The 22,326-nt window shown below is 40.8% G+C and overlaps 1 protein-coding gene and 1 long non-coding RNA gene across 5 annotated transcripts in view; one reads left to right on the plus strand and one right to left on the minus strand.

Annotated features, from left to right (window-relative positions):
• Positions 1 to 22,326, plus strand: part of SLC7A2 (solute carrier family 7 member 2) — a 101,629-nt gene that overhangs the window by 53,994 nt on the left and 25,309 nt on the right. For all 4 annotated transcript variants that reach the window (XM_054561235.2, XM_063726524.1, XM_063726523.1 and 1 more), the window contains 2 exons: positions 20,509 to 20,906; positions 21,645 to 21,800. In XM_054561235.2, coding sequence (XP_054417210.2) covers positions 20,531 to 20,906; positions 21,645 to 21,800 — 532 coding nt within the window. In that variant the 5' untranslated portion in view covers positions 20,509 to 20,530. The remainder of the gene's footprint in view (positions 1 to 20,508; positions 20,907 to 21,644; positions 21,801 to 22,326) is intronic.
• Positions 18,058 to 20,602, minus strand: LOC129060902 (uncharacterized). Its single transcript, XR_010141061.1, has 3 exons — positions 20,454 to 20,602; positions 18,770 to 18,900; positions 18,058 to 18,336 (listed from the first exon to the last, which is right to left on the minus strand). It is a non-coding gene; the product is annotated as an uncharacterized LOC129060902 (long non-coding RNA).

Below are 22,326 nucleotides of genomic sequence, written 5' to 3' on the forward strand. Positions count from 1 at the left end.
CTGATAAGTACCTGGGGACGGAGACTGGGAAGGATTCTTACGATATTTTATCACATTTTCTCAGACAGTGTAATAGGGGATGCTGCTTGTCCTCATCATCTGCTTCCCAGTTTTTAGCTGGGCATCTACAAGAGCACCTGAAATAAAGACTAGGTCCTTTGTCTCCCCTGAAGCATACTAGGGTCAAATTCTAGCTAATAGCAAGTGAGGGAAGGCTTCCTTTGTGACTTCTAGGAAGTGTATTTTTAAAAGGGGGGTTGGCTGGGTACAGTGGCTCATCCCTGTAACCTCAGCATTTTGGGAAGCTGAGATATGAGGATCGCTTGAGCCCAGGAGTTTGGGACCAGCCTGGGCAAAACGGTGAGACCCTACCTCTACAAAAAAATAAAAATATTAGCTGGGCATGGAGGGTGCCCCTGTATCCCAACTACTTGGGAGGCTGAAGTGGGAGGATTGCTTGAACCCAAGAAGTCAAGGCTACAGTGACCCATGATCACACCACTGCACTCCAGCCGGGGTGACAGAGGGAGACCCCGTATCAAAAAATAAAAATAGAAACCTAGATGATGGGTTGAGAGGTGCAGCAAACCACTGTGGCACATGTATACCCATGTAACAAACCTTCATGTTCTGCACGTGTATCCTGGAACATAAATAAAAAAAAAAGGAGGGAGAAAAAAGGAAAGAAAATGACCATATGGCCAAAAGTAATCTACAAATTCAATGCAACTCCCATCAAAATGCCGCCATCATTCTTCACAGAACTAGGAAAAATAATCCTAATAGAACCAAAAAAGAGCCCACATAGCCAAAGCAAGACTAAGCAAAAAGAACAAATCTGGAGGCATCACATTACCTGATTTCAAACTATATCGTAAGGCCATAGTCACCAAAACAGCATGGTACTGGTATAAGAATAGCACACAGACCAGTGGAACAGAATAGAGAACCTAGAAATAAACCCAAATACTTACAGCCAACTGGTCTTCAACAAAGCAAACGTGGCATAAAGTGGGGAAAGAACACCCTTTTCAGCAAATGGTGATGGGATTGTTGGCTAGCCACATGTAGAAGAATGAAAGTGGATCCTCATCTCTCAACTTATACAAAAATTAGCTCAAGATGGATCAAAGACTTAAATCTAAGACCTGAAATCGTAAAAGTTCCAGAAGATAACATTGGAAAAACCCTTCTAGACATTGGCTTAGGCAAAGAGTTCATGACCAAGAACCCAAAAGCAAATGCAGCAAAAACAAAGATAACTAGATGGACTTAATTAAACTAAAAAGCTTCTCCCCAGCAAAAGAAATAATCAGCAGAATTAACAGACAACCCACAGAATGGGAGAAAATTTTCACAGTCTATACATCTGACAAAGGACTAATATCCAGAATCTACAAAGAACTCAAACAAATCAGCAAGAAAAAAAAGTCAAAAAGTAGGCTAAGGACGTGAATAGACAATTCTCAAAAAAAGATAAAATAATGGCCAACAAGCATATGGAAAAATGTTCAACATCACTAATTATCAGGGAAATGCAAATCAAAAGCCATAATACAATACCAGCTCATTCCTGCAAGAATGGCCATAGTCAAGAAATCAAAAAAGAATAGATGTTGGCATGGATGTGGTGAAAGGGGAATACTTTTACACTGTTGGTGGGAATGTAAACTAGTACAACCACTATGGAAAACAGTGTGGAGATTCCTTAAAGAATTAAAAGTAGAACTACCATTTGATCCAGCAGTCCCACTACTAGGTATCTACCAAAGGAAAAAGAAGTCATTATATGAAAAAGATACTTGCATGTGCATGTTTATAGTAGCACAATTTGCAATTGCAAAAATGTGGAATCAGCTCAAAAATCTCATCAATCAACAAGTGTAGAAAGAAAATGTGAGATATACACATATATAGATATGTATACACATACACACACACACACACACACACACACACACACACCGTGGAATACTACTCAGCCATAAACAGGAATGAAATAATGGTATTTGCAGCAACCTGGATGGAATTGGATACTGTCATTCTAAGTGAAGTAACTCCGGAATGGAAACCCAAACATTGTATGTTCTCAGTCATATGTGGGAGCTAAGCTATGAGGACACAAAGGCATAAGAATGATACATTGGACTTTGGGGAATCGGGAAAGGGTGGGGGGTGGTGAGGCATAAAAGACGACACACTGGGTACAGGGTACACTGCTCGGGTGATGGGTGCACCTGAAATCACCGCTGAAGAACTTATGTATTTATGTACATAGTTGTGTCTTCCGCATCTAATCCTGAGTTTTTTTTTTTTTAGCTTGTTCGTAGCAGGGATTAAAATACAGACCCACAGTATGCAATCAGGAACAAGTTCTTAGCATATTTGATGAATTCCCCTGTGCTCACTTGCTGCTTATAGTGATAGTACTTTAACTTTTGGAAGTGGAGAAATTACCAAAAATTATTGATTGGGGCAAGGGTCAAGGATGATTCAGAGCTCAACTCTCTCTCTGCGTCTAGACAGAGTTGTAATCTAACACAGAACCATTTTTCCACGTATTCCCACCATTCTCTACATCACATCCTATCTATTAAAAGGATCCTTTCAGCGCACCAGATTAGTTTGCCTTGACGTCTTAAGCTGAAAGAAACTCATTAGTTTCTTTCCGGGTGTCTTAGAGATGCTGGGCTCTTCTTCTCCCTCATTAGAAGGCCTATCTTCATTATGGGTATTTCTCTACTTGAAGAAAATAGAGTGTTTAGAAGTCTTATTTTTAAAAAAGGGGGTAACTGTGATCAGATGGATATGCTAGTTTGCTTGCCTGTCGTAACCATTTCAGTATGTATATTAAAACATCACGATGTAGAACTTAAATATATGCAATAAGAAACAAACAAGCTCTAGAATCTGAAACAAGAAAGTGGCCAAAAATCGTAGTTGCAATTATTAGTATTTGTTCCATTTTCTTTTTATTTCTCAACAAGTTATCTTTGCATTCACAGCAAGATGTCCTAGAAAAAGACACTATATAGATACGGGTTTGGGTGTATGAACAGTAGGAGTGGCGAGTCCTGAGGGAGGCACAGGGGATAATCTGGGAGGATTTGTTTGCTAGGGTTTTAATTTGACAATGAACTGGTTACTTTTAAATTATCATGGTAGAATCCTAAGTGCCTCGACAGTGATTGGCTGTGTATGAGTTTGCACTCAGGGTACATTAAGCAACTGGATGGTGCTAGAGAGGTAGATGATGAAATACTGTTCTGTTGCTTGCAAACCAGCACATTCCTGCAAGCAGGATTTGTTGAAACCTTCCTGCGAAAGATTCTTAAACAAACTTGGTCTTTGTTGATGTAAGATAAATGAAATGGGGAGGCTGAGTACTGAGAGTTTGGGAAGTTCAAAAAATTTACACAAGCTTTACTTTTTGGTAGTATTCATAGAATGTTTGTCTTTTGATGATAGGGAAGTAATTTGCATATACCTTAGAACATTCCCTCATGACTAGCTAGTGGACTCAATCTCTATAACCTAGATTTTTAAAAAGCAGATTTCTAAATACTCAGAGAAAATATGGAGATAATTCTATGGACTATAACCCTAAAAGGTGATACTTTTTGGCAAGAAGAAAAGACAAATACAATCAAAATCCTAATCTGATAACAAATGCTCTGAGTTAGGAACAAGAGGGGCAGATACCAGAAGGTTTCATTGTAGCTGCCATGGGAAATCATTTCAGGGATTCAGATTTAAAAGGTGGAAGAATAAAGTAAAAAGTATGGGTTTGTGAAAAATGGCAAAGAAATGTTTGATTGGAAGCTTGTAAAATAGGAAGGCGAACAAGAGAGGAGAAGCCTGGTGTGGTGGCAGCAGATGACAGAGAAGCAGAGCTCCTAAATCTCTATTTTGCTTTTGTCTTTACAAGAAGAAGGGCCACCTGACTAGGAGGACAGGACAAATGACGGAAAGGGAACCTGAAACCCGAGTTGGTGAGAGAGAACCTCACTGTTAAAACTAGTTCACAGTTTCAGGTCTGGATGAATTACATCTCATGACGTTGGAGGAATTTTTAGATGTGTGTGTGTGTGGAGTGACTAGAGATCATCTTGGAGGTGCCCTGAAGTATGAGGAAGAGAGAAGAAGAAAGGAAAGAGGCAGTTACCCTTATTTTCAAACTGGAAGCCAATGTAGATGCTGGAAACCATGGATCAGGGAGCTGAAGACCATCCACCAGAAAAATTTTAGCAGTGTGTGGTATCTACTTGGAAAAGAAGTAGCTGATCTCCAGAAAGCATCATGAGTTCACTAAGAACACGTTACGCCTAACGAACTGCATGCCGTCTTTCTCCACGGTTATTACACTGGTGAATTTGGAAAGTTTCAACATAATGTATTAGGATTTCAGCAAAGCACTTAATATATTGTGATAACCTTGGGATAAGTTCGAGAGAAATGTGGATTTCTAGTTGGTTGCATGATATACCAGAGTGTTGATCAATGGGTCAGTATCAACCTGAAGGGACATCTTGGTGGCATGCCATGGTACTCTGCCCTTGGCTCTGTCAGGTTTAAGTTTTTAAAATCATTCATTTGGATTAACATAGAAGACCTGCTTTTCAAATTTGCAGTGATACACGGGTAGGTAGGGTACTTAATGCATGATTGACAGACTTGTGTTATAACATGACCTCAAATAATATGAAACTTAAAATGCTGAATTTAGGTGTTAAAATAATCAGTGAAGCAAAATGGAACCAAGAAGACCACACTGTATAGAAATATTTGAGAAAAAAGACATGAGGGTTTTAGTTGACTACAAACCAAATATAAATCATTCACTCCCTCATTCATTCATTGGACAAATATTTACTCCTATCCATGTTTCAGTCACTGGGAAAACACTGGGGATGTGACAAATGAATAAATATAGGCCTTGATTTCAAGAAACATGTAGTCTAAAGGAATATATTAATTTCGTAGTGTTGTCGTTCAAAGGTACCACAAACTTGGTGGCTTAAAATAAGAAATAGATTGTCTTACAGTTCTGGAAACTTGAAGTCCAAAATCAAGGTGGCAGCTGGACTATCTGTGCTCCTTCTGAAACCTGCAGGGGAGGGTCATTCCTTGCCTCTTCTAGCTTCTGGTTGTGGCCGTCGATCTTTGGCGTTACTTGGCTCACAGCTGCATCACTGTAATTTCTGCCTCTGTCATCACATGGCATTCTTCGTGTGTCTCACATGGCATTTTCCTCTTCTTATAAGGACACCAGTGTTACTGGATTAGTGACTTAACTTGATAACGCCTGCAAAGACCCTGTTTCCCAGTAAGGTCACCAAATAAGGTACCAGGTTTTAGGACTTCAGCATATGTTTCTGGATGGAGGACACAATTCAATACATAACAAGGAGTAAAATCTGTCTTCATCCAAGTAGTTGACTAATTAGGATTTTTTTTATGTGACATAAAAATACAGAGTTCTGTGAGAACAGGGTGACCTAATTTAGCTCAAGGGAGTGTCGGGTGATTGGGAGCCATCCAGGCGAAGACGGGAAGGAGTAACTTTCCAGGAAGAAGAAACAACTGTGCAGAAAACCCTGGGGCAGTCAGAGGCTTCATATTCTGAGGAAGTTCAGGGAGCCCAGGGCAGCTCAAGTGGAGGAGGAGGAAGCAGAAGACAGCTGAGGAGACAGGGAGGAGCAGACCCAGCAGAGCTCCGTACACTGTCGAGGTGCTTTTTAAGAACAAAGCAAAAAGAATTAATAGAAGTAGACAAAATGGAGGACTGTCATAAGCTAATTAGGCTTTATATTTGCTTCCCTACATCTGGAACGCTTTGTTTTCTTGAGAGGGTGATATTTTAAGCTAATAACTGTTTTTCAGTGTGGTCATTACGCTTTTTTTGTTTATTTGTTTTTTTAGAGACAGAGTCTCACTCTGTTGCCCAGGCCGGAGTACAGTGGCGTGGTTATGGCTCACTGCAGCCTCTACCTCCTGGACTCAAGGGATCCTCCCACTTGAGCCTCCCCACAGGGAGCTGGCACTACAGGTGCGCATCACCATGTCTGGCTAATTTTTATAGAAGCGGGGTTTTGCTCTTTCCTTCAGGCTGGTCTCGAACTCCTGGGGCAGTCAAAGGCTTAGAGTTCTGAGGAAGTTAACTCCACCTGCCTCCGCCTCCCAAAGTGCTTGGATTACAGGTCTGAGCCACTGCCCCCGGCCTGGTCGTTACACTTTGAATTAATATATTTATATGAGGGGAGAGAAATCTTGGGAAGGTAGCTATTTGGAATTAGTTGAAGGAGAAGACTTTTCTTTGTTTGTTCTTAGGGCAGAGTTAGACTAATGGGTAAGAGTTATAGGAGGAGAGCTCCATGAAATAAAAGCATTGAGAGCTGCATAAGGAGAAGACAGGATGTCCTTGAAACTCGGGGCTCTCCGGGCCCATACAACATGGCCGCCTGTCAGGGATGAAAGGAATTCTGAAGGAAAGATGAGAGGGGACCGGTTTCCTCTAGGGTCCCCACAAAAATCATCCACTAGAGTTTCAAATGTGATGTTAAGATTTCTAAAATGTATTTACATGTACTTTATAATAAAAAAGGGCATTATAAAGGCTTTAACATTAAGTGTCACTGGGGGATTGTTAAATAATTGAAATTCATTTAAAAACCTTTGCAGAGTTATTTAGACACTTCTGCTGCACTCTGTTCAGTAACACTGGTTTTCCTTACACTCTGCCGCAATCACAGTAATTGTCCTTAACCGCATGTCTTGTGTACGTACAACCATCTCTTCCGTTTTCTTAATGTTCTCTCTGCTGCCCTTAGTTGACTTGTTCTATCAAGCTCATTTCTAGGGCTCAATTGCCAGTCATTTATGGCCAGCGAAATAAATCCTATTTAGAAGTGATGGTGTATAAATAGCAGTTTTCCCTTCATTGGGGATGGGGGGAGCAAGAGGACACATTGTATAAGCAAGTGTCAATCCTACTCAAGTGCCATGGTACTCGGTCTCTACAGAGGGACATTTTCTTTGTTTTTATTTATTTATTTATTTATTTTTTTGAGAGATGCAGTCTTGCTCTGTCACCCATTGATGTGATCTTGGCCCACTGCAACCTCTACCTCCTGGGTTCAAGAGATTCTTCTGCCTCAGCCTCTCAATCGGCTGGGATTATATGCGCCCACCACCAAGCCCAGCTAATTTTTGTATTTTTAGTAACGAGGGGGTTTCACGCCATGTTAGCCAGGCTGGTCTCGAACTCCTGGCCTCAAGTGATCCGCCCACCTTGGCCTACCAACGTGCTGGGATTACAGGTGTGAGTCACCGTGCCTGGCCCAGAGAGACATTTTCAAAGAAGCTGCCAAAAGTCCCTTGAAAAGGAATTTCAACCTTCCCTTGTGTTAGGTTGGTGGGTGCAGAAGTAATTGCTGTTTTGCCATTAAAAGCAGTAGCAAGAACTACGATTACTTTTGCACCAACCTAATACCTCTTGAAGGAGACCCCATTTGCATTCAACACCAGCACTTCTCCACATCCCCTTATCTCTCTTGCCGGCTTTTCCTGGCAGGTGAATGAGCGGGAGGTTCTCATTTTACAGGCTGCTAGCTTTTCCCTGCCTCCTACCCCATGCTATATAAATAAGCCTGGTTTCTTAGCTTTAATTTTCTACGTTCCCCCCCGCCCCCCATCCCCGGTCCGCCGCTGCTTCTTTGAGTCAGAAGGAAAGCTCAGGAGCTGACAGGATAAGAAAGAACCTTCTTGCTGTGTCCCTGCAGTAGCTCGGATGGCCTGGGAGCCGGGACAGAGGGAGAGGGCAAGGGGGCAAGGTGGGGGCAGCTGGATGTGGCAGTTCAGTCAAAACCTTTTCACCTTTATGTGAGCCAGAAGACTTATGTGCTAAGGGTAGTAGGAGGACAAACTGGGCTACAGTACTCGTTGGAGAATAGCAACATGCAGGGCTAGAAAGCCAGGCTGGGGCCAGGTCACAGAGGGATGGTTTGGAAACCCAGGAAAGTTGCTGAAGTTAGTTGGCAGAAGGCAGATTAGATACAAGTGTGAGTAAATAGATTTTTTTTTTTTTTTTTGAGACAGGGTCTCTCTCTGACACCCAGCCTAGCATGCGGTGGCACAGTCTCAACTCACTGCAACCTCTGCCTCCTAGGTTCAAGCGTTTCTCCTGCCTCAGCCTCTTGAATAGCTGGGACTACAGGGATGTGCCACCATGCCCGGCTAATTTTTGGACTTTTAGTAGAGACGGGTTTCGCCGTGTTGGTCGGGCTGGTCTTGAACTCCTGACCTCAAGTGATCCTCCCGCCTTGGCCTCCCAAAGTGCTGGTATGATAGGCGTGAGCTACTGCATCTAGCCAGTAAATAGATGCAAAGCCTTAAAACTGAAATCTCATTCTTTATATAATATTTAAATTTAATAAGAATTAATTGTTATTTTAAAGTATGCTGATATTTCTAAATATTTCTAAGCATATTTAAAATGAAGGAAGCCTAATTCATTTACAAATCTCCATACAGTGTGGTTTCAAATAATTGCTTCCTTTTCTGGGCATCATTGAAAGTCAGGGCTGGGAAATAACAGGGCTGGTTTCCTGGAAATGGTGTAATTCAGAGCCTAAGATAGGATATCTCTCTCTCTGTCTGCATCTTAGTGCTGAAAGACCTGAAGGTCAGATGAAACTCCTCTTTATAAGGAAGCAGCAAGAGCGGGGAGGAAGGGAGTTTCTCTCTCTTCTTACAGTCTTCTTATTTGAAAATACTGCAGCTGTACAATGGCCGTATATTGTATGTAATACAAAGCCACTATAAAGGTTTTAGAGGACAGAAAAATAATTTATAGTTTAAGTTTTGTTTTGGGGTGACAAAAGATTAAAAAATGAGTGTTGTTAAAAAGAAATTTGAGAAACTCCATGAGTAGTATGATATATGTGTATATGGATATATTTTTAAAATTTTTGCTTAGATTGCAGGGTGTCTAATGCTTTTTATTTTTATGAATTATATTCTTTGTAAAACCTACTTTTCACACTTTATTTAAATATTTTAAAATTCCTATTCATCAGTGATTCCAAAATAGTTTTTAATTTATGAGATGGTTTGAATTTTAAATTTTATAGTAACTTAAGCTGTTACTATTCAGAATTAAAAATCAAAATACGTGTTTTTAGGAATTTCTGATTAAGACTTTATAGACTAATATGATTATTTTAAGGGTTTTTTTTCTATTTATCAGGGAAATAACTATAGTTGCTGTTTAATATTTATGTGAAAATTCAAGATCTTTTTCCAAGGAAGGAATTGTTTCAAATAAAGTAACAAAGAGGAAAATTTGGACTTCGAATTGATTTTAAGAAGTGACTGATTAAATAAATTGTCAAAATTTCAAAATGAGTCTTAAAGATTATGGATATTTCTTAGTTATTAAAAAAAAATGTAGCCGGGAGCGATGGCTCACGCCTATAATCCTAGCAGTTTGGGAGGCTGAGGTAGGCGGATCACCTGAGGTCAGGAGTTCGAGACCAGCCTGGCCAACATGGTGAAACCCCATCTCTACTAAAAAAAACTACAAAAATTAGCCAGATGTGGTTGTGGGTGCCTGTAATCCCAGCTACTTGGGAGGCTGAGGCAGGAGAATCACTTGAACCTGGGAGGTGGAGGTTGGAGTGAGCTGAGATCACGCCGCTGCACTCTAGCCTGGGCAACAGGGCGAGACTCCGTCTCAAAAAGAAAACCGCAGCAATTTTAGAGTGGAATAATGGCTGAAGAATCAGATTAGTCATAGCTTTCCCCAGGAAAGCTTCCCTGCTGCCTCCTGACCCCAATCCCAGTGTGAGCATGGAGTCCCCTCCTGTGTGTCCCAGTAGTACCCTGGACTTCCCTTACCCACAGACATCTAGCTTTACGGTAATGGCCAGTTTACTTGTCTTTTTGTACCTGTATCCCCTTGCCTCCTGGAATTTTGTTTGGAAATTGCATTTAGATTTCTTTTTTCTTTTTTTGAAATGTCTAAGGCTTGATCTTTTAGAGAAACTGACAGTTTATTGAACAGCTAATAAGTTGAATTCAGTCTATGCAGTAATATAAAAATTAAAGTCTGGAGAAAACTTAATTGGAGAAATTGTTTACATTTATGGCATATTAATAAGTAGAATAGAAATGTGACAAGCACATCAGTCTTCAGTTTTAAGGACCACGTTATTTCCAGTTGTTTTAATTTTTTTAATTGTTCTTGGTTTGCATGTTCTAGATAGAAATTTTAGAGGCTCTGAATCATGAAGAACCAGCACCCTTTTAATTGCTTTCTCTGAGCACACAATAGGAGTATTTTATTCAGATTTATTTGAAGCCAGTATGAACTTGCAAACTTCTCTGAGCCAATAGCAGCATTTCAACAGTCTATCAAGAAGCTAATGATAAAAATCTATGCTCATACATTGTTGCTGTGTTTTAAGAAGAACCAAATCAGAATATGTTTTTCAAAATTCAAAATATAGTTTCAAAAGTGACCATTTTGTTTCAATAAATGACTTTTCAGCAAAACCATAAATCCCAAGTCAGTATCCCTCTAAATTTCTTGAACTTGAACTGAAAATGAATGTGAATTCTGGTTAAATTCCATTTCTGCCACAGTTGAAGGAAAGAATTTTGTCTAGCACTGAGACAAAAGTGGTTGAATTCTAACAATTAATTAAATTAGGTAACTTTTACAGGGTGGGTGCAGGGTGGTGATTTGAAAGGGATACACTTTGGCTCTGTTTGGAAAGAGAATAATTAGAGGAAACCAGAGCGTTCTAAAGTATTTCTCAGCTTTTTGCTTTTAGACAAAAAGCTTTCTTATACTCCATTACTCTCCTGGTCCATGCACATACTTCTGGCATCTTTAATCTGAAAGTCAGTTACTACTCCAGAGAAAAGTGAAGCTCGCTTCCCAAGCACAGGCTATTTATTTAATTTAAGTTCCAGAGTACATGTGCAGGACGTGCAGGTTTGTTACATAGGTAAACGTGTGCCATGGTGGTTTGCTGCACCTATCAACCCATCACCTAGGTATTAAGCCCCACATGCATTAGCTATTTATCCTGATGCTCTCCCTCCCCTCACCCCACCCCCTGACTGTCCCCAGTGTGTGTTGTTCCCCTCCCTATGTCCATGTGTTCTCATTGCTCAGCTCCCACTTAAAGTGAAAACATGTCTTTGGTTTTCTGTTCCTGCATTAGTTTGCTGAGGATAATGGCTTCCAGCTTCATCCATGTCCCTGCAAAGGACATGATCTTGTTCCTTTTGATGGCTGCATAGTATTCCATAGTGTGTATATACCACATTTTCTTTATCCAGTCTATTATTGACGGGCACAGGCTATTTAAAAAGGGCAGCGGGAACATGGTTCTATCCAGGTCTTTGGGATTTCCTTGGCATCCTTGAGTTAGCTCTAATTTATGTGGACAGTGGATTCAAAGTGGAATTAAGGTAGTATTGAGTGGTTTGCTTTTTAAACAACAGTTATGCTCATCTTTTTAAACAGTTTATCTGAGAAGTGATTACCCTTTTGTAAGGATGAGTAGGTCGGACACCTGTCATCACAGTGGATAACCACCCTGAAATCCAACAACATTTAGAGGAGGATTACTGAATTGTGGCAAGATTTGATGGACAGTGTCAAAGACTTAGAGATCTAATCTTCAGTAAGCTAGAAAACCCACTCATTTAAAATACTTTGTTCCATGAAAATATCATTCCAAACAGAAAAAATCTGTTTGGAATTCTGATAATTCAAGGAGCTCAATGTGGAAATTTTAGCTGTATTCTAGAGGCATGTATTTAAAGTCTCTATGTGTTTGCTTTTTCAGTTTTAGAACACGCGTGCAAGTTTCAAATGGAAAAAAAAAAAACAAAGACAAAACAGAACCCTCCTTGCACAAAGTTATACTGAAGTCAATCTGACATAATTTGTTGATTCTCTGTTATTGTTATCTGTAAACTATATGACATGTAAAGTTAACGTTTTAACTTTGGAGTGAATAGGAGTTCAGTAGTCTACCGCCCAGCTTACAAATCCATGTGTCCCTTCCCACTCGTCCTCTTCCTTGACTCTCAAGGTGGAGAAGCTAAGCTCTGTTGTCCACCCACATCTCTTCACCCCACTGCCCTTCCCCTAGAGCTGCTCAGAGTCCCTTGTGCCTAGATTATTCGAGTAGCCTGTTTACCTTTTTCCTTATCTCCAGTCTTGATCTTTCTCATCCCTTATTTATAGTACAGTCAGAATGATGTTTCTCAAATTCTACGTCTGGCTTAAAGTTCTCCGTGATTTCCTACTGCCCGCAGGGTCAAGTTCAAGCTCCTTGCACGGCCTAGGGACCCTTCTGCTTAGCTCTGCTTACCTCTGGCTTCCCCTTCCCTAAGCTCTATGTGGATTGAACTACCCTCTGCTTCTTTACTCTTGCTGTGAACACTCTCTGCTTAGAACACTTGTGTCCCCACCGCCCCATCCCGCCCTCCTTCTCACTGAGCTTTCAGATGGCTAAATTTAACTCATCCAAACATAGCTGTCTCCAGGAAGGCCTCTCTAACTACCTGTATCCCCATCACAGTCAGAGTTAGGAGCCCTTGCAGTGCCCTGCTTCCCCTATGCACAAGCATAGCTGTCTCATATTGCAATGGCTGTCATCTGTCTGTCTCTGCAACTGCAGGTGGCACTAAGGAAGCATTGGGGCAGCCTATTTATGGTTGTTTCAGGGCCTGATAGGGTGCCTCAAGTATTTGGGGGAATGAATAAAGTAGTGGAAGTATTTATAAGAAATTTACATTTTTGGCTGGGCGTAGTGGCTCACGCCTGTAATCCCAGCACTTTGGGAGGCCAAGACAGGTGGATCACTTGAGGTAGGGAGTTTGAAACCAGCCTGGCCAACATGGTGAAACCCTGTCTCTACTAAAAATACAAAAATTAGCTGAGTATGGTGGCAGGCGCCTGTAGTCACAGATACTTGGGAAGCTGAGGCAGGAGAATTGCTTGAACTCGGGAGGCGGAGGTGGCAGTGAGCTGAGATCATGCCACTGCACTCCAGCCTGGGTGAAAGAGGGACACTCCATCTCAAAACAAAATTTTTTTTTACATTTTTTAACAAAAGGTAACCCACTAACATTCAAGTCTTAAGTGTTGTAGGGACTTCCCTGATTCAGGAATCTTAAAAAACCTTCTCCAGTATGGTAAAATATTCCCAGTGCTTCCCTCTATATCCTTTCCTCCATTAGGTGAATTACTGCTCTGCTGCTGCCTTACTTCCGTGATTCATTGGCAAAAAAAAAAAAAAAAAAAAAAAAGTTTTAAATGTTTTTAGTAAGTACTGTAGAGCCCTTGGTATTCCTGGGGCCTTGACTAGCTCTTACATGCTCCTCATTCCAGTAGTGGGCATTGGGAGAAATGATGTTACTGATAATCCAGATTGGTTGTATGTATGTCTAAAAAGAAAAGATTTTCTGGCTGGGTGCAGTGGCTCATGCCTGTAACCCCAGCACTTTGGGAGGCCAAGGAAGGAGGATCACCTGAGGTTAGGAGTTCGAGACCAGCCTGGCCAACATGGGGAAAACCTGTCTACCAAAAATACAAAAAAAACAGCTGGATGTGGTGGCAGGTGCCTGTAACTACTTGGGAGGCTGAGGCAGGAGGATCACTTGAACCCGGGAGGCAGAGGTTGCAGTGAGCCAAGATTGCACCACTGCACTCCAGCCTGCCACAGAACAAACAAACAAACAAACAATTCTACCTTATGTCAAGCTATTTTTTTCAAGGAGAGAGTATATACGTCTGTGGGTAAAGGGCAGAATTAATGCAGGCTAAACCCTTTAAGTACCGTATTGGAAAGTGAACAAATTAGAGTTATTCTATCATGGAAACCTCCTTTTGGAAAGAGGAGGAATTCCCAGGAAATGTAGCAGAAATGGCTGAAGGTAGCAGATTGGAAGAGTTGACAGTGGGAGTAGAGTGGGGTGAAGCAGGCCCGCTCAGTACCATCTTGACCTTTGCCAGTAGCTTCTGGTTTCAAGGAACAGAGACCACTCTAAATAGCTGAAGTGCACAGGAGGTATGTCCAAACCATGTCGGGGAATCTTGCACACCCAGCATTAGAAGAGCAGCAAGGCCTGGGGGTACAGAAAAGCTCCCCAGGCTCCTCTTGCCCTGCCTCCCTGCTGGGGCAGCTGCCTTTCACAACTCTGTCCTCCTCTGAATGACCATGGTATGGCTTCTTTTATTTATTTATTTATTTTCAGATGGAGTCTCGCTCTGTCACCCAGGCGGGAGTGCAGTGGCACGATCTCGGCTCACTGCAACCTCTGCCTCCCGGGTTCAAGCAATTCTCCTGCCTCAGCCTCCCGAGTAGCTGAGATTACAGGCACACAACACCATGCCTGGCTAATTTTTGTATTTTTAGTAGAGATGGGGTTTCACCATGTTGGTAAGGCTGGTCTCAAAACTCCTGACCTCAAGTGCTCCTGAAGCCTCCCAAAGTGCTGGGATTACAGGCATGAGCCACCGTGCCCAGCCCACCCTGTGTGGCTTCTACTGCCAGCCTGTGGGTTTCTGCACCTTGTCAAGCCGGTCCCCAGTGTGTGTGACGTCAGCCTGCACTGGACCATTTGACCGACCTAATCATTTTGTTCTTTAGAGCTTCAAGAACATCTAATTGAGCATTCCCAGCCTTTGACTATTTAACCCTGAGTCAGGTGTCTCTCTGGTCCAGTGATCCATGACTTGGGGGTATGGAGACAGTGCTGTGGGGAGGGCAGGAGGCAGTGGCGGGATCCCAGGTAAGGTAAAAAATTCTGGAAAGGGCCATTCCTCATGTTTGCAATGGCACATATAAGGTGACAGGTCCTAGCAGCTTGGGGAGAGGGAACAGCTTGTACCCACTGGCAGTCAGAGTGACATACTAGCCAAAGATTGCTGGAGACCTATGGGTGTGGGCATCTGCCTAGTGTCCAAGCCTGCCACCAAGCTCTGGTCGGGAATGCAGTGTGCTGACTGGGCAGGGACTCCGGTTACCAAGGTGCCGAGGGCTTTGCTTTCTTCATTTCAATTTTTGCTGCTTCTGTTCCCCAAGCCTAAACACAAAAGTTGGATGCTTCATTTAATTTTTTTTTCTGCATCTCTTTGAGCTAACTAGGTACGCCTATTCCCACTGTAATGTTGCTTTTACTAAAGTGAAATGGAGTCACATGTTTGGAAGCACCAGCTGTCTTTACAGACTTCCCAGCCCTTTATTTGTTGAATGTCTTTAGGAAGAATGCTTGCCTGTGTCTAGATTCTGTATCAGAAAATTTGAAATAATATGTTTTTCCTCTAACTTCCTGGCAGTACTGATTTGGTATAAAAGGGAAGAAAATGTCAATGTTATTACTACACTGGTTGTAACTTTGTAGTGGCCTCAGTTGTGTTTTTTGTTTTGACCTGTGTCTACACTTGCATGCACTTCTCTGGAGAAAATTCTGGAGGAAGAAATTGTTCAGAAAACTTGATTTGGAGAAAAGATAAGTTTTGCACCCAATAAAAGTGAAGTGAATATGAAAGAGTGTTCTTTGTTTTTCCAGAAAAATTCAGGCTTAAGTGTTGAATGCAAAGGTTTGTGGTTTCTGTTTTTGCTAATCAAGGCTGAGCAGTTACCACTTGTGGTAGTCTTTTATCCTACATTATGCTTTTGATGAATTTTTAAAGAAATTAATCTCTCAAAACTTAGCAAAAAGAATAAAAGTCAATAAATCCATGGTATTATGGCTATATCTTTTTCCTCTTTACTAAATTATTTAACCCACATTATAATTTGAAAATTTATCTTGGAACTTTAACGCTGTAGAAACGTTGGGTTTGGACATTGCAAAATAAAAAAGATCTAGGGCAAAAACAATACGGTAAAGATCCTCACTTATCTATATGATTTAATTACTTTTTTTTCCATCAGTCCCAAAACAGAAAGAGCAGATGTCTCACCACAAAACTAGCAACTGGAATGAAGATAGAAAAAATTGGTTATAATTCGGACAAACTAATTTGTTGAGGGTTTATTGGAACACCTGCCCCCCCGCCCGGTGTGCGACAGCTAGTTTCTCCTGTAAGATTTATTGTCAGGGCCTGGGATACTGATATAGAAGATTAAGTTTGAAATGTCAACCTTTACTTAGGGGAGGAAGGGAAAGATTCATTTCTAAGTGACTCAATGCAACATCAAACTTTTGAACTAAAGTGAAAATCCAGGATCAACTTGTGACTATGATTAGCAGATTTGGAAAGATTTCCTGGGATCATTGAAAGGATGTTTGCTCCATTAATGTCATCAGGGTTAGGGATTTACTAGACCTAAAATTCTGTACTGTCAAGTTCATGGCCTGGGCTGAAGAAGTTTTAGAAGGAGGTAATTCCAAGTTGCTGAGGAAGGAATTTAGCTTTTTGGCAAGAATTAATAGGGCCTTATCAAGGAATAAGGTGTGTAGAAACGGTTATACTTAAGTTTGGGGCAGAATGGGGGTGGGGGCTAAGAAAGATCCACATGCATCATTAGGCTCATGAAAATCATTCAGAGACTTTTCTGCAGCACAGCATGTTGCTAGTTCCTTCCAGCCCTCCCTTCGCTAATTCTATTTTCAGATCTAAGCTAATATGCACATATTTATCTTCCTCAAGAGACGCCACTGTCTCAGCAATTAATAAAATAATTGCTTATTGAAGAAAGATATCTATTTCTGGTATTGCCAGAATCACTTGTGACCTCATAGGGATATTGATTAGAGCCTTATATTCTAAGGCCAAGGACACGAGTGTGAATTTTATATGGGCCTCTTCCCAAAATCTGCATCGTTGTTCTTATACTACATGCGTGTAGGTTTCATATTAAATATGAGCCCTTGGTCACAGCAGCAATAACTGACAATGGTTACAATGGTGCAGATCATCTGCCTGGAAAAACAAAGTCTGTGCCCTCCAGATTAATGGAATCACCTTCAAAACCCCTGCATTTTATCTCTGCATTCGTATTTGTTGTATAAGTAGGAGGGATGTTTTTCTTGGGCAGTAAGTCCCCTGTAAAAATGAGAGTAAGATGGTCATAACCATTTCATATAGGGAGCTTATCTTTTTAAAAATGTTAAAAAAAGTTATAAAAACTTCAAAAATATGTACATATCAAATTATATCACTAATATTAGACACAAATTTTTTTCTCATTCTCTTGTTGCCACACTACTTTCATATATCAGTGTGTCTCGACAAAAGCATATTTTACAAACGTACGAGATTCACTTTCTTCATCTGCTAAGCACTGCATGATACACCTGCTAGGACTCAATAAATGTTTGTTTAAAAATGACTCATTAAATTGACCCAATATGTTTTTTCCTTACTTTTCTCCCATCTCATTATAGTTCTACAAAATTAGTTCTGCATTGTGGCTTTTGCAATCCGTATTTTACCAGGCTGTGCGTAGTTGAGATTGTTTGCAAAGGACATTGAGTAACCTGCCAGTTCTGAGAAGTTTCTGACGTATGCTTTTCTAATTACTCAAAAGCAAATGAATGCTTGACAAATGGGATCTTTGTCTTTTTTCCCCAGAGCAAAATGGAGAACCTGACTACACATAAAATACTTTTCATCTTTAATGGGAAAGAAGTAATTTGCCTACACAGACCTCCCCCCAACTCCTCCAAAAAAGAAAAAAAATAGGAAAGAAGCAGTAGAAATCATATCTTATGTGATTAAAGCTGTGCATTTCTATAAGCAGTCCTGCTTCCTGTGTAATCTGGAGTGAATTAAATTCAATTTCGTGTTGAAGAGATGACCATCACTAATTTATTCATTTTGGGTAACTTAATAATAAAAGCTTTTACTGTTTTAACGTTTTCAAAGGAGGTTTGTTTATTGGTCGACTTGCTTATTCTTTTATTTTATGCTGTTTTTTCTTTAGAAATTTCACAAATAACATCATAATCACAGTACCAGGAAAAAAGGATTTAATATAAGTTTACCCACAATCCTATTAGCGCCAGAATCTTTCCTTTGTTTTCCTTGCTTCCTTCCAGATCCTTTCTCTTTAAATATGCAATAGTCGTAGAATTTATGTCTTTTATTCATAAAAGTCAAGGTTAATTAAGTACTCCACGATGGGCATGTTTTATTTGGTTAAATGACGAATGGGTATGTTTATCAGTTGTGTTCCCAGAGTTGTATATGACATGTCTCATTTTCACGTGATCTTAAATCATTAATGAACTTCAGTGGGTCTTTGTTTCTGAGCACTTTTCAGTTGGCAGTGGTTCCTAATCCTTGATCTTTGTACATCTCTGTGTAAAAATGCTTAAATATTACGGAAGCTCAGCATTTAGTAACTACCTTTCCCACCCCTCCTGGCCCCCTCAGTTGGTCTTTATATAACTTCCACTTTTTGCTTCTCAATTCTTTTTAAGCAGAACACTTATCTTCTAGATATATGAGAAAGGGCTATTTAAGGGTTAGCCAGTGGTAGAAATTGATACACATTTGATTTATGGAAGCATTGATAGGTTTTGACTTTGAAAACCTGAATATGGGCAAAACTGGAGATGTCAACGTCTTTGCAGATTTTCCCACAAGCATTTGTGAAGTGCCATTCTTTGGCACTCAGTCAGGTTGGCACAGAAGATACTGAAGATGTGTGAAAGTTTATTTTTCTCATCAAGGAACGTGTCCTCTATTTTTTATTTCTCCTTAGGCTTTTCTTCATATTCTTTGACTTACCTGCTTTCACTATTGGAAGCTCTATTTATATTTATATTGATGTGTAGATAATGTTCCTCAGTTATTTCCTCATCTGCTGAGTTATGTTTTGGTAGACAATCCCACGTACAGCTCTTTCATTTTTAATATTTCTTTTGCATGTAAGTTGTACATATTCATTGGAGACAAATTAGAAATAGGTGTTAGCAATATAACATATGAAATACAGAGAAGTAAGAACCTACCATCTAAATATAATTACTGTTAATATTTTGATATGTTTTGCTTTAAGCCTTTTTACTGTAATATATGCGTATGTATTTTTTCTTAACTAATATTCATACCTTGTTTTATAATCTGATTTTTTTCAGTGTTAGATTGTTTAGGCTTGCAGGAGATGGGGAGTGTGACTTTTTGTCTACTTTATTCATTCCATTTTTAAAAGAACATAGAATAATATTTGGCATGGACTTTGGAATTATTTATTTAGAAATCTCAAATATAATAAGCATGTGTATTTTAGTACAAATTCATACTTAAAGCGTGGTTGAATAGCCATTTTAGATTTCAGCAGGCTTTGAGAGGTGATTTTTAAAAAATTCTAAAAAGTTCACATCTGCTTCACATTCATTGTTTAAAATGAAAACAGAGAAGCTCACACATGCTTGATAAAGCTGTAGAATACGTAATGATTAAGTTTTTACGTGCTTTTAGACGATAGCTAAGTCCTGTAAGGCTAGAGACCCCATCTATGTAAGACATCATTCTACACATATTCCCAGCACAATTCCTGGTGTTTAGTAAGGCCTGAAAAATCTGGGCCAGGCATGGTCGTTCATGCCTGTAATCCCAGCACTTTGGGAGGCCAAGGAGGTAGGACTGCATGAGCCCATGAATTCAAGACCAGCATGGGCAACATAGTGAGACCCCGTCTCTACAAAAAATAAAGAAGTTACCCGAGCGTGGTGGCACATGCCTGTGGTCCCAGCTACTCAGTAGACTAAGGCGAGAGGATTGATTGAGCCCAGGAAGTTGAGGCTTCACTGAGCTATGATCCCGCCCCTGTGCTGCAGCCTGGGTGACAGAGTGAGACCCTGTCTCAAAAAAAAAAAAAAAAGAACCTGAATTAAATGGATGGTTGAAGTAAAGAGAGACAGAACCTAAAAGATGAGGCAATTCACTCCCTTCCTTGTAGTGAGAATGAAATTAGCCATCTCTTGAAATATATTTCTGTCAACATATCGTTAGAAAATTTTTAGCTTGGACATGGTGTCTCACACCTGTAACCCCGAGGCTGAGCTGCTCTGGAGGCTGAGGTGGGAGGATTGTTTTGAGCCCAGGAGGTTGAGGCTGCAGTGAGCCAAGATTGTGCCACTGCCCTCCAGCCTGGGCGACAGAGTGAGATCCTGTCTCCAAACAAAAACAAAAACACAGAATTATAATATGCGAACAAGAATGGCAAATCTTTTTAATCACCCAAGGCTGCTATATTCCTTTGCTTGCCACATAAGCCATTTATTGCAGTCTCTTATAAAGGGATGTGTATGCTACAGGAAATTGAACTACAGGAAATTCGAGGCTCTGGTTATTAAACCTTCCTTCTGACTGCTCTGGGTCACTGCATCTCTTCTAACAAGTGAAACACACATACACACACACACAAACACACACACACAGCTCTAATTGTGCCTGGAAGCTAGGTTACCAAAGGGAAGGATGATGATTCCAGATCAGCTTCTAACCTCCTCCCTTCTGCTCAGGTCGCCTTCGTCAGACGTCAGCATGATTCCCTGCAGAGCCGCGCTGACCTTTGCCCGATGTCTGATCCGGAGAAAAATCGTGACCCTGGACAATCTAGAAGACACCAAATTATGCCGCTGCTTATCCACCATGGACCTCATCGCCCTGGGTGTTGGAAGCACCCTTGGTGCCGGGGTTTACGTCCTCGCTGGGGAGGTGGCCAAGGCAGACTCGGGTCCCAGCATCGTGGTGTCCTTCCTCATTGCTGCTCTGGCTTCAGTGATGGCTGGCCTCTGCTATGCCGAATTTGGGGCCCGTGTCCCCAAGACGGGGTCTGCGTATTTGTACACCTACGTGACTGTCGGAGAGCTATGGGCCTTCATCACTGGCTGGAATCTCATTTTATCGTATGTGATAGGTATGTTTCAAAAAAGAAGTCTAACTTGTGTGGAATGGAAGAAATCGCAGCCCTGAGTCACAGCCCTTAGGTTCAGTTGTAGGTGTTTGTTGGGTACCTCACTTGATGTCTGTGTGTTTTATTTTTGTCATCTCGAAAATGTCTCCTTCTAATTACAAAATTCTGTGGGGGTTTTTTAAGAGAGTCTCACTCTGTCGCCCAGGCTGAAGTGTAGTGGCGTGATCTCAGCTCACTGCAACCTCTGCCTCCTGGCTTCAAGCGATTCTCCTGCTTCAGCCTCCTGAGTAGCTGGGATTACAGGCACCTGCCACCATGCCTGGCTAATTTTTTGCATTTTTAGTAAAGACGGGGATTCACCGTGTTGACCAAGCTGGTCTCGAACTCCTGACCTCAGGTGATCCACTCACCTCAGCCTCCCAAAGTGCTGGGATTGCAGGTGTGAGCCATGGCACCCGGCCACAAAATTCTGTGATTTTTGCTTCATCTCTGATTATGCCTTTTAGTGGGCTTGCAAACTTGTTAAGTTATAATTCTTTATTGCAAATAAAGTTACCTGATTCCGTAGTTATGGATTTGAACGTTTGATGACTACTGTATGATTATAAATATCCAGATACTACATATGTGATTAAAATTTTCAATCTTTTATGAACTCATGTTTATCCTATAATAGAGTAGCAAATGATGCTACGTTAATTTGCCCCAGTGACTTCGTATTCTCTGTTCTGTTTTGGGAAGGTACATCAAGTGTTGCAAGAGCCTGGAGTGGCACCTTTGATGAACTTCTTAGCAAACAGATTGGTCAGTTTTTGAGGACATACTTCAGAATGAATTACACTGGTCTTGCAGAATATCCCGATTTTTTTGCTGTGTGCCTTATATTACTTCTAGCAGGTAAGAAAACCAGTTACGCCTCTCCCCAGGATGAGCCACACTATTTGTCTCAGGAAAATAGGTTACTTCTGAATTTGGGGCCTGAGTTCCCAAGACGAGATCAGTATATTTACACATTTTTGTTACTGTTAGACATCTGTGGGGTTTGTCACTGGCTGGAATTGCATTTTAACCTAAGTCTAAATTGTGTGCAGTGGTAAAAATAGCACTTCTGAGTAAATGGCACCTGGTACACACTAAATAATAGGATGAGGACATTGATTTTTTAAATAATTAATTGCAGGTTTGCAGGAATAGCAGTGGTTTCAGTAAGGAAGAATGTATAATTTCTTGGCATTGTTTCATCTTGCTAGATACAACTAGGGATATTTGCAATTTCTAGAAGATATTCTGTTTTTCTGACATGGCTTCATCTATATAATATAGGCCTTTGGTTGTAAAGGAAGCAAGTTCAAATCACCTGTCATTTTGTAACGTCAACATTATATAGACAAACATACTTAGTGCCTGGATTTTCCAGTTTTTG

This window comes from Pongo abelii, chromosome 7 (genome assembly GCF_028885655.2).
Source record: "Pongo abelii isolate AG06213 chromosome 7, NHGRI_mPonAbe1-v2.0_pri, whole genome shotgun sequence".
Classification (NCBI taxonomy): domain Eukaryota; kingdom Metazoa; phylum Chordata; class Mammalia; order Primates; family Hominidae; genus Pongo; species Pongo abelii.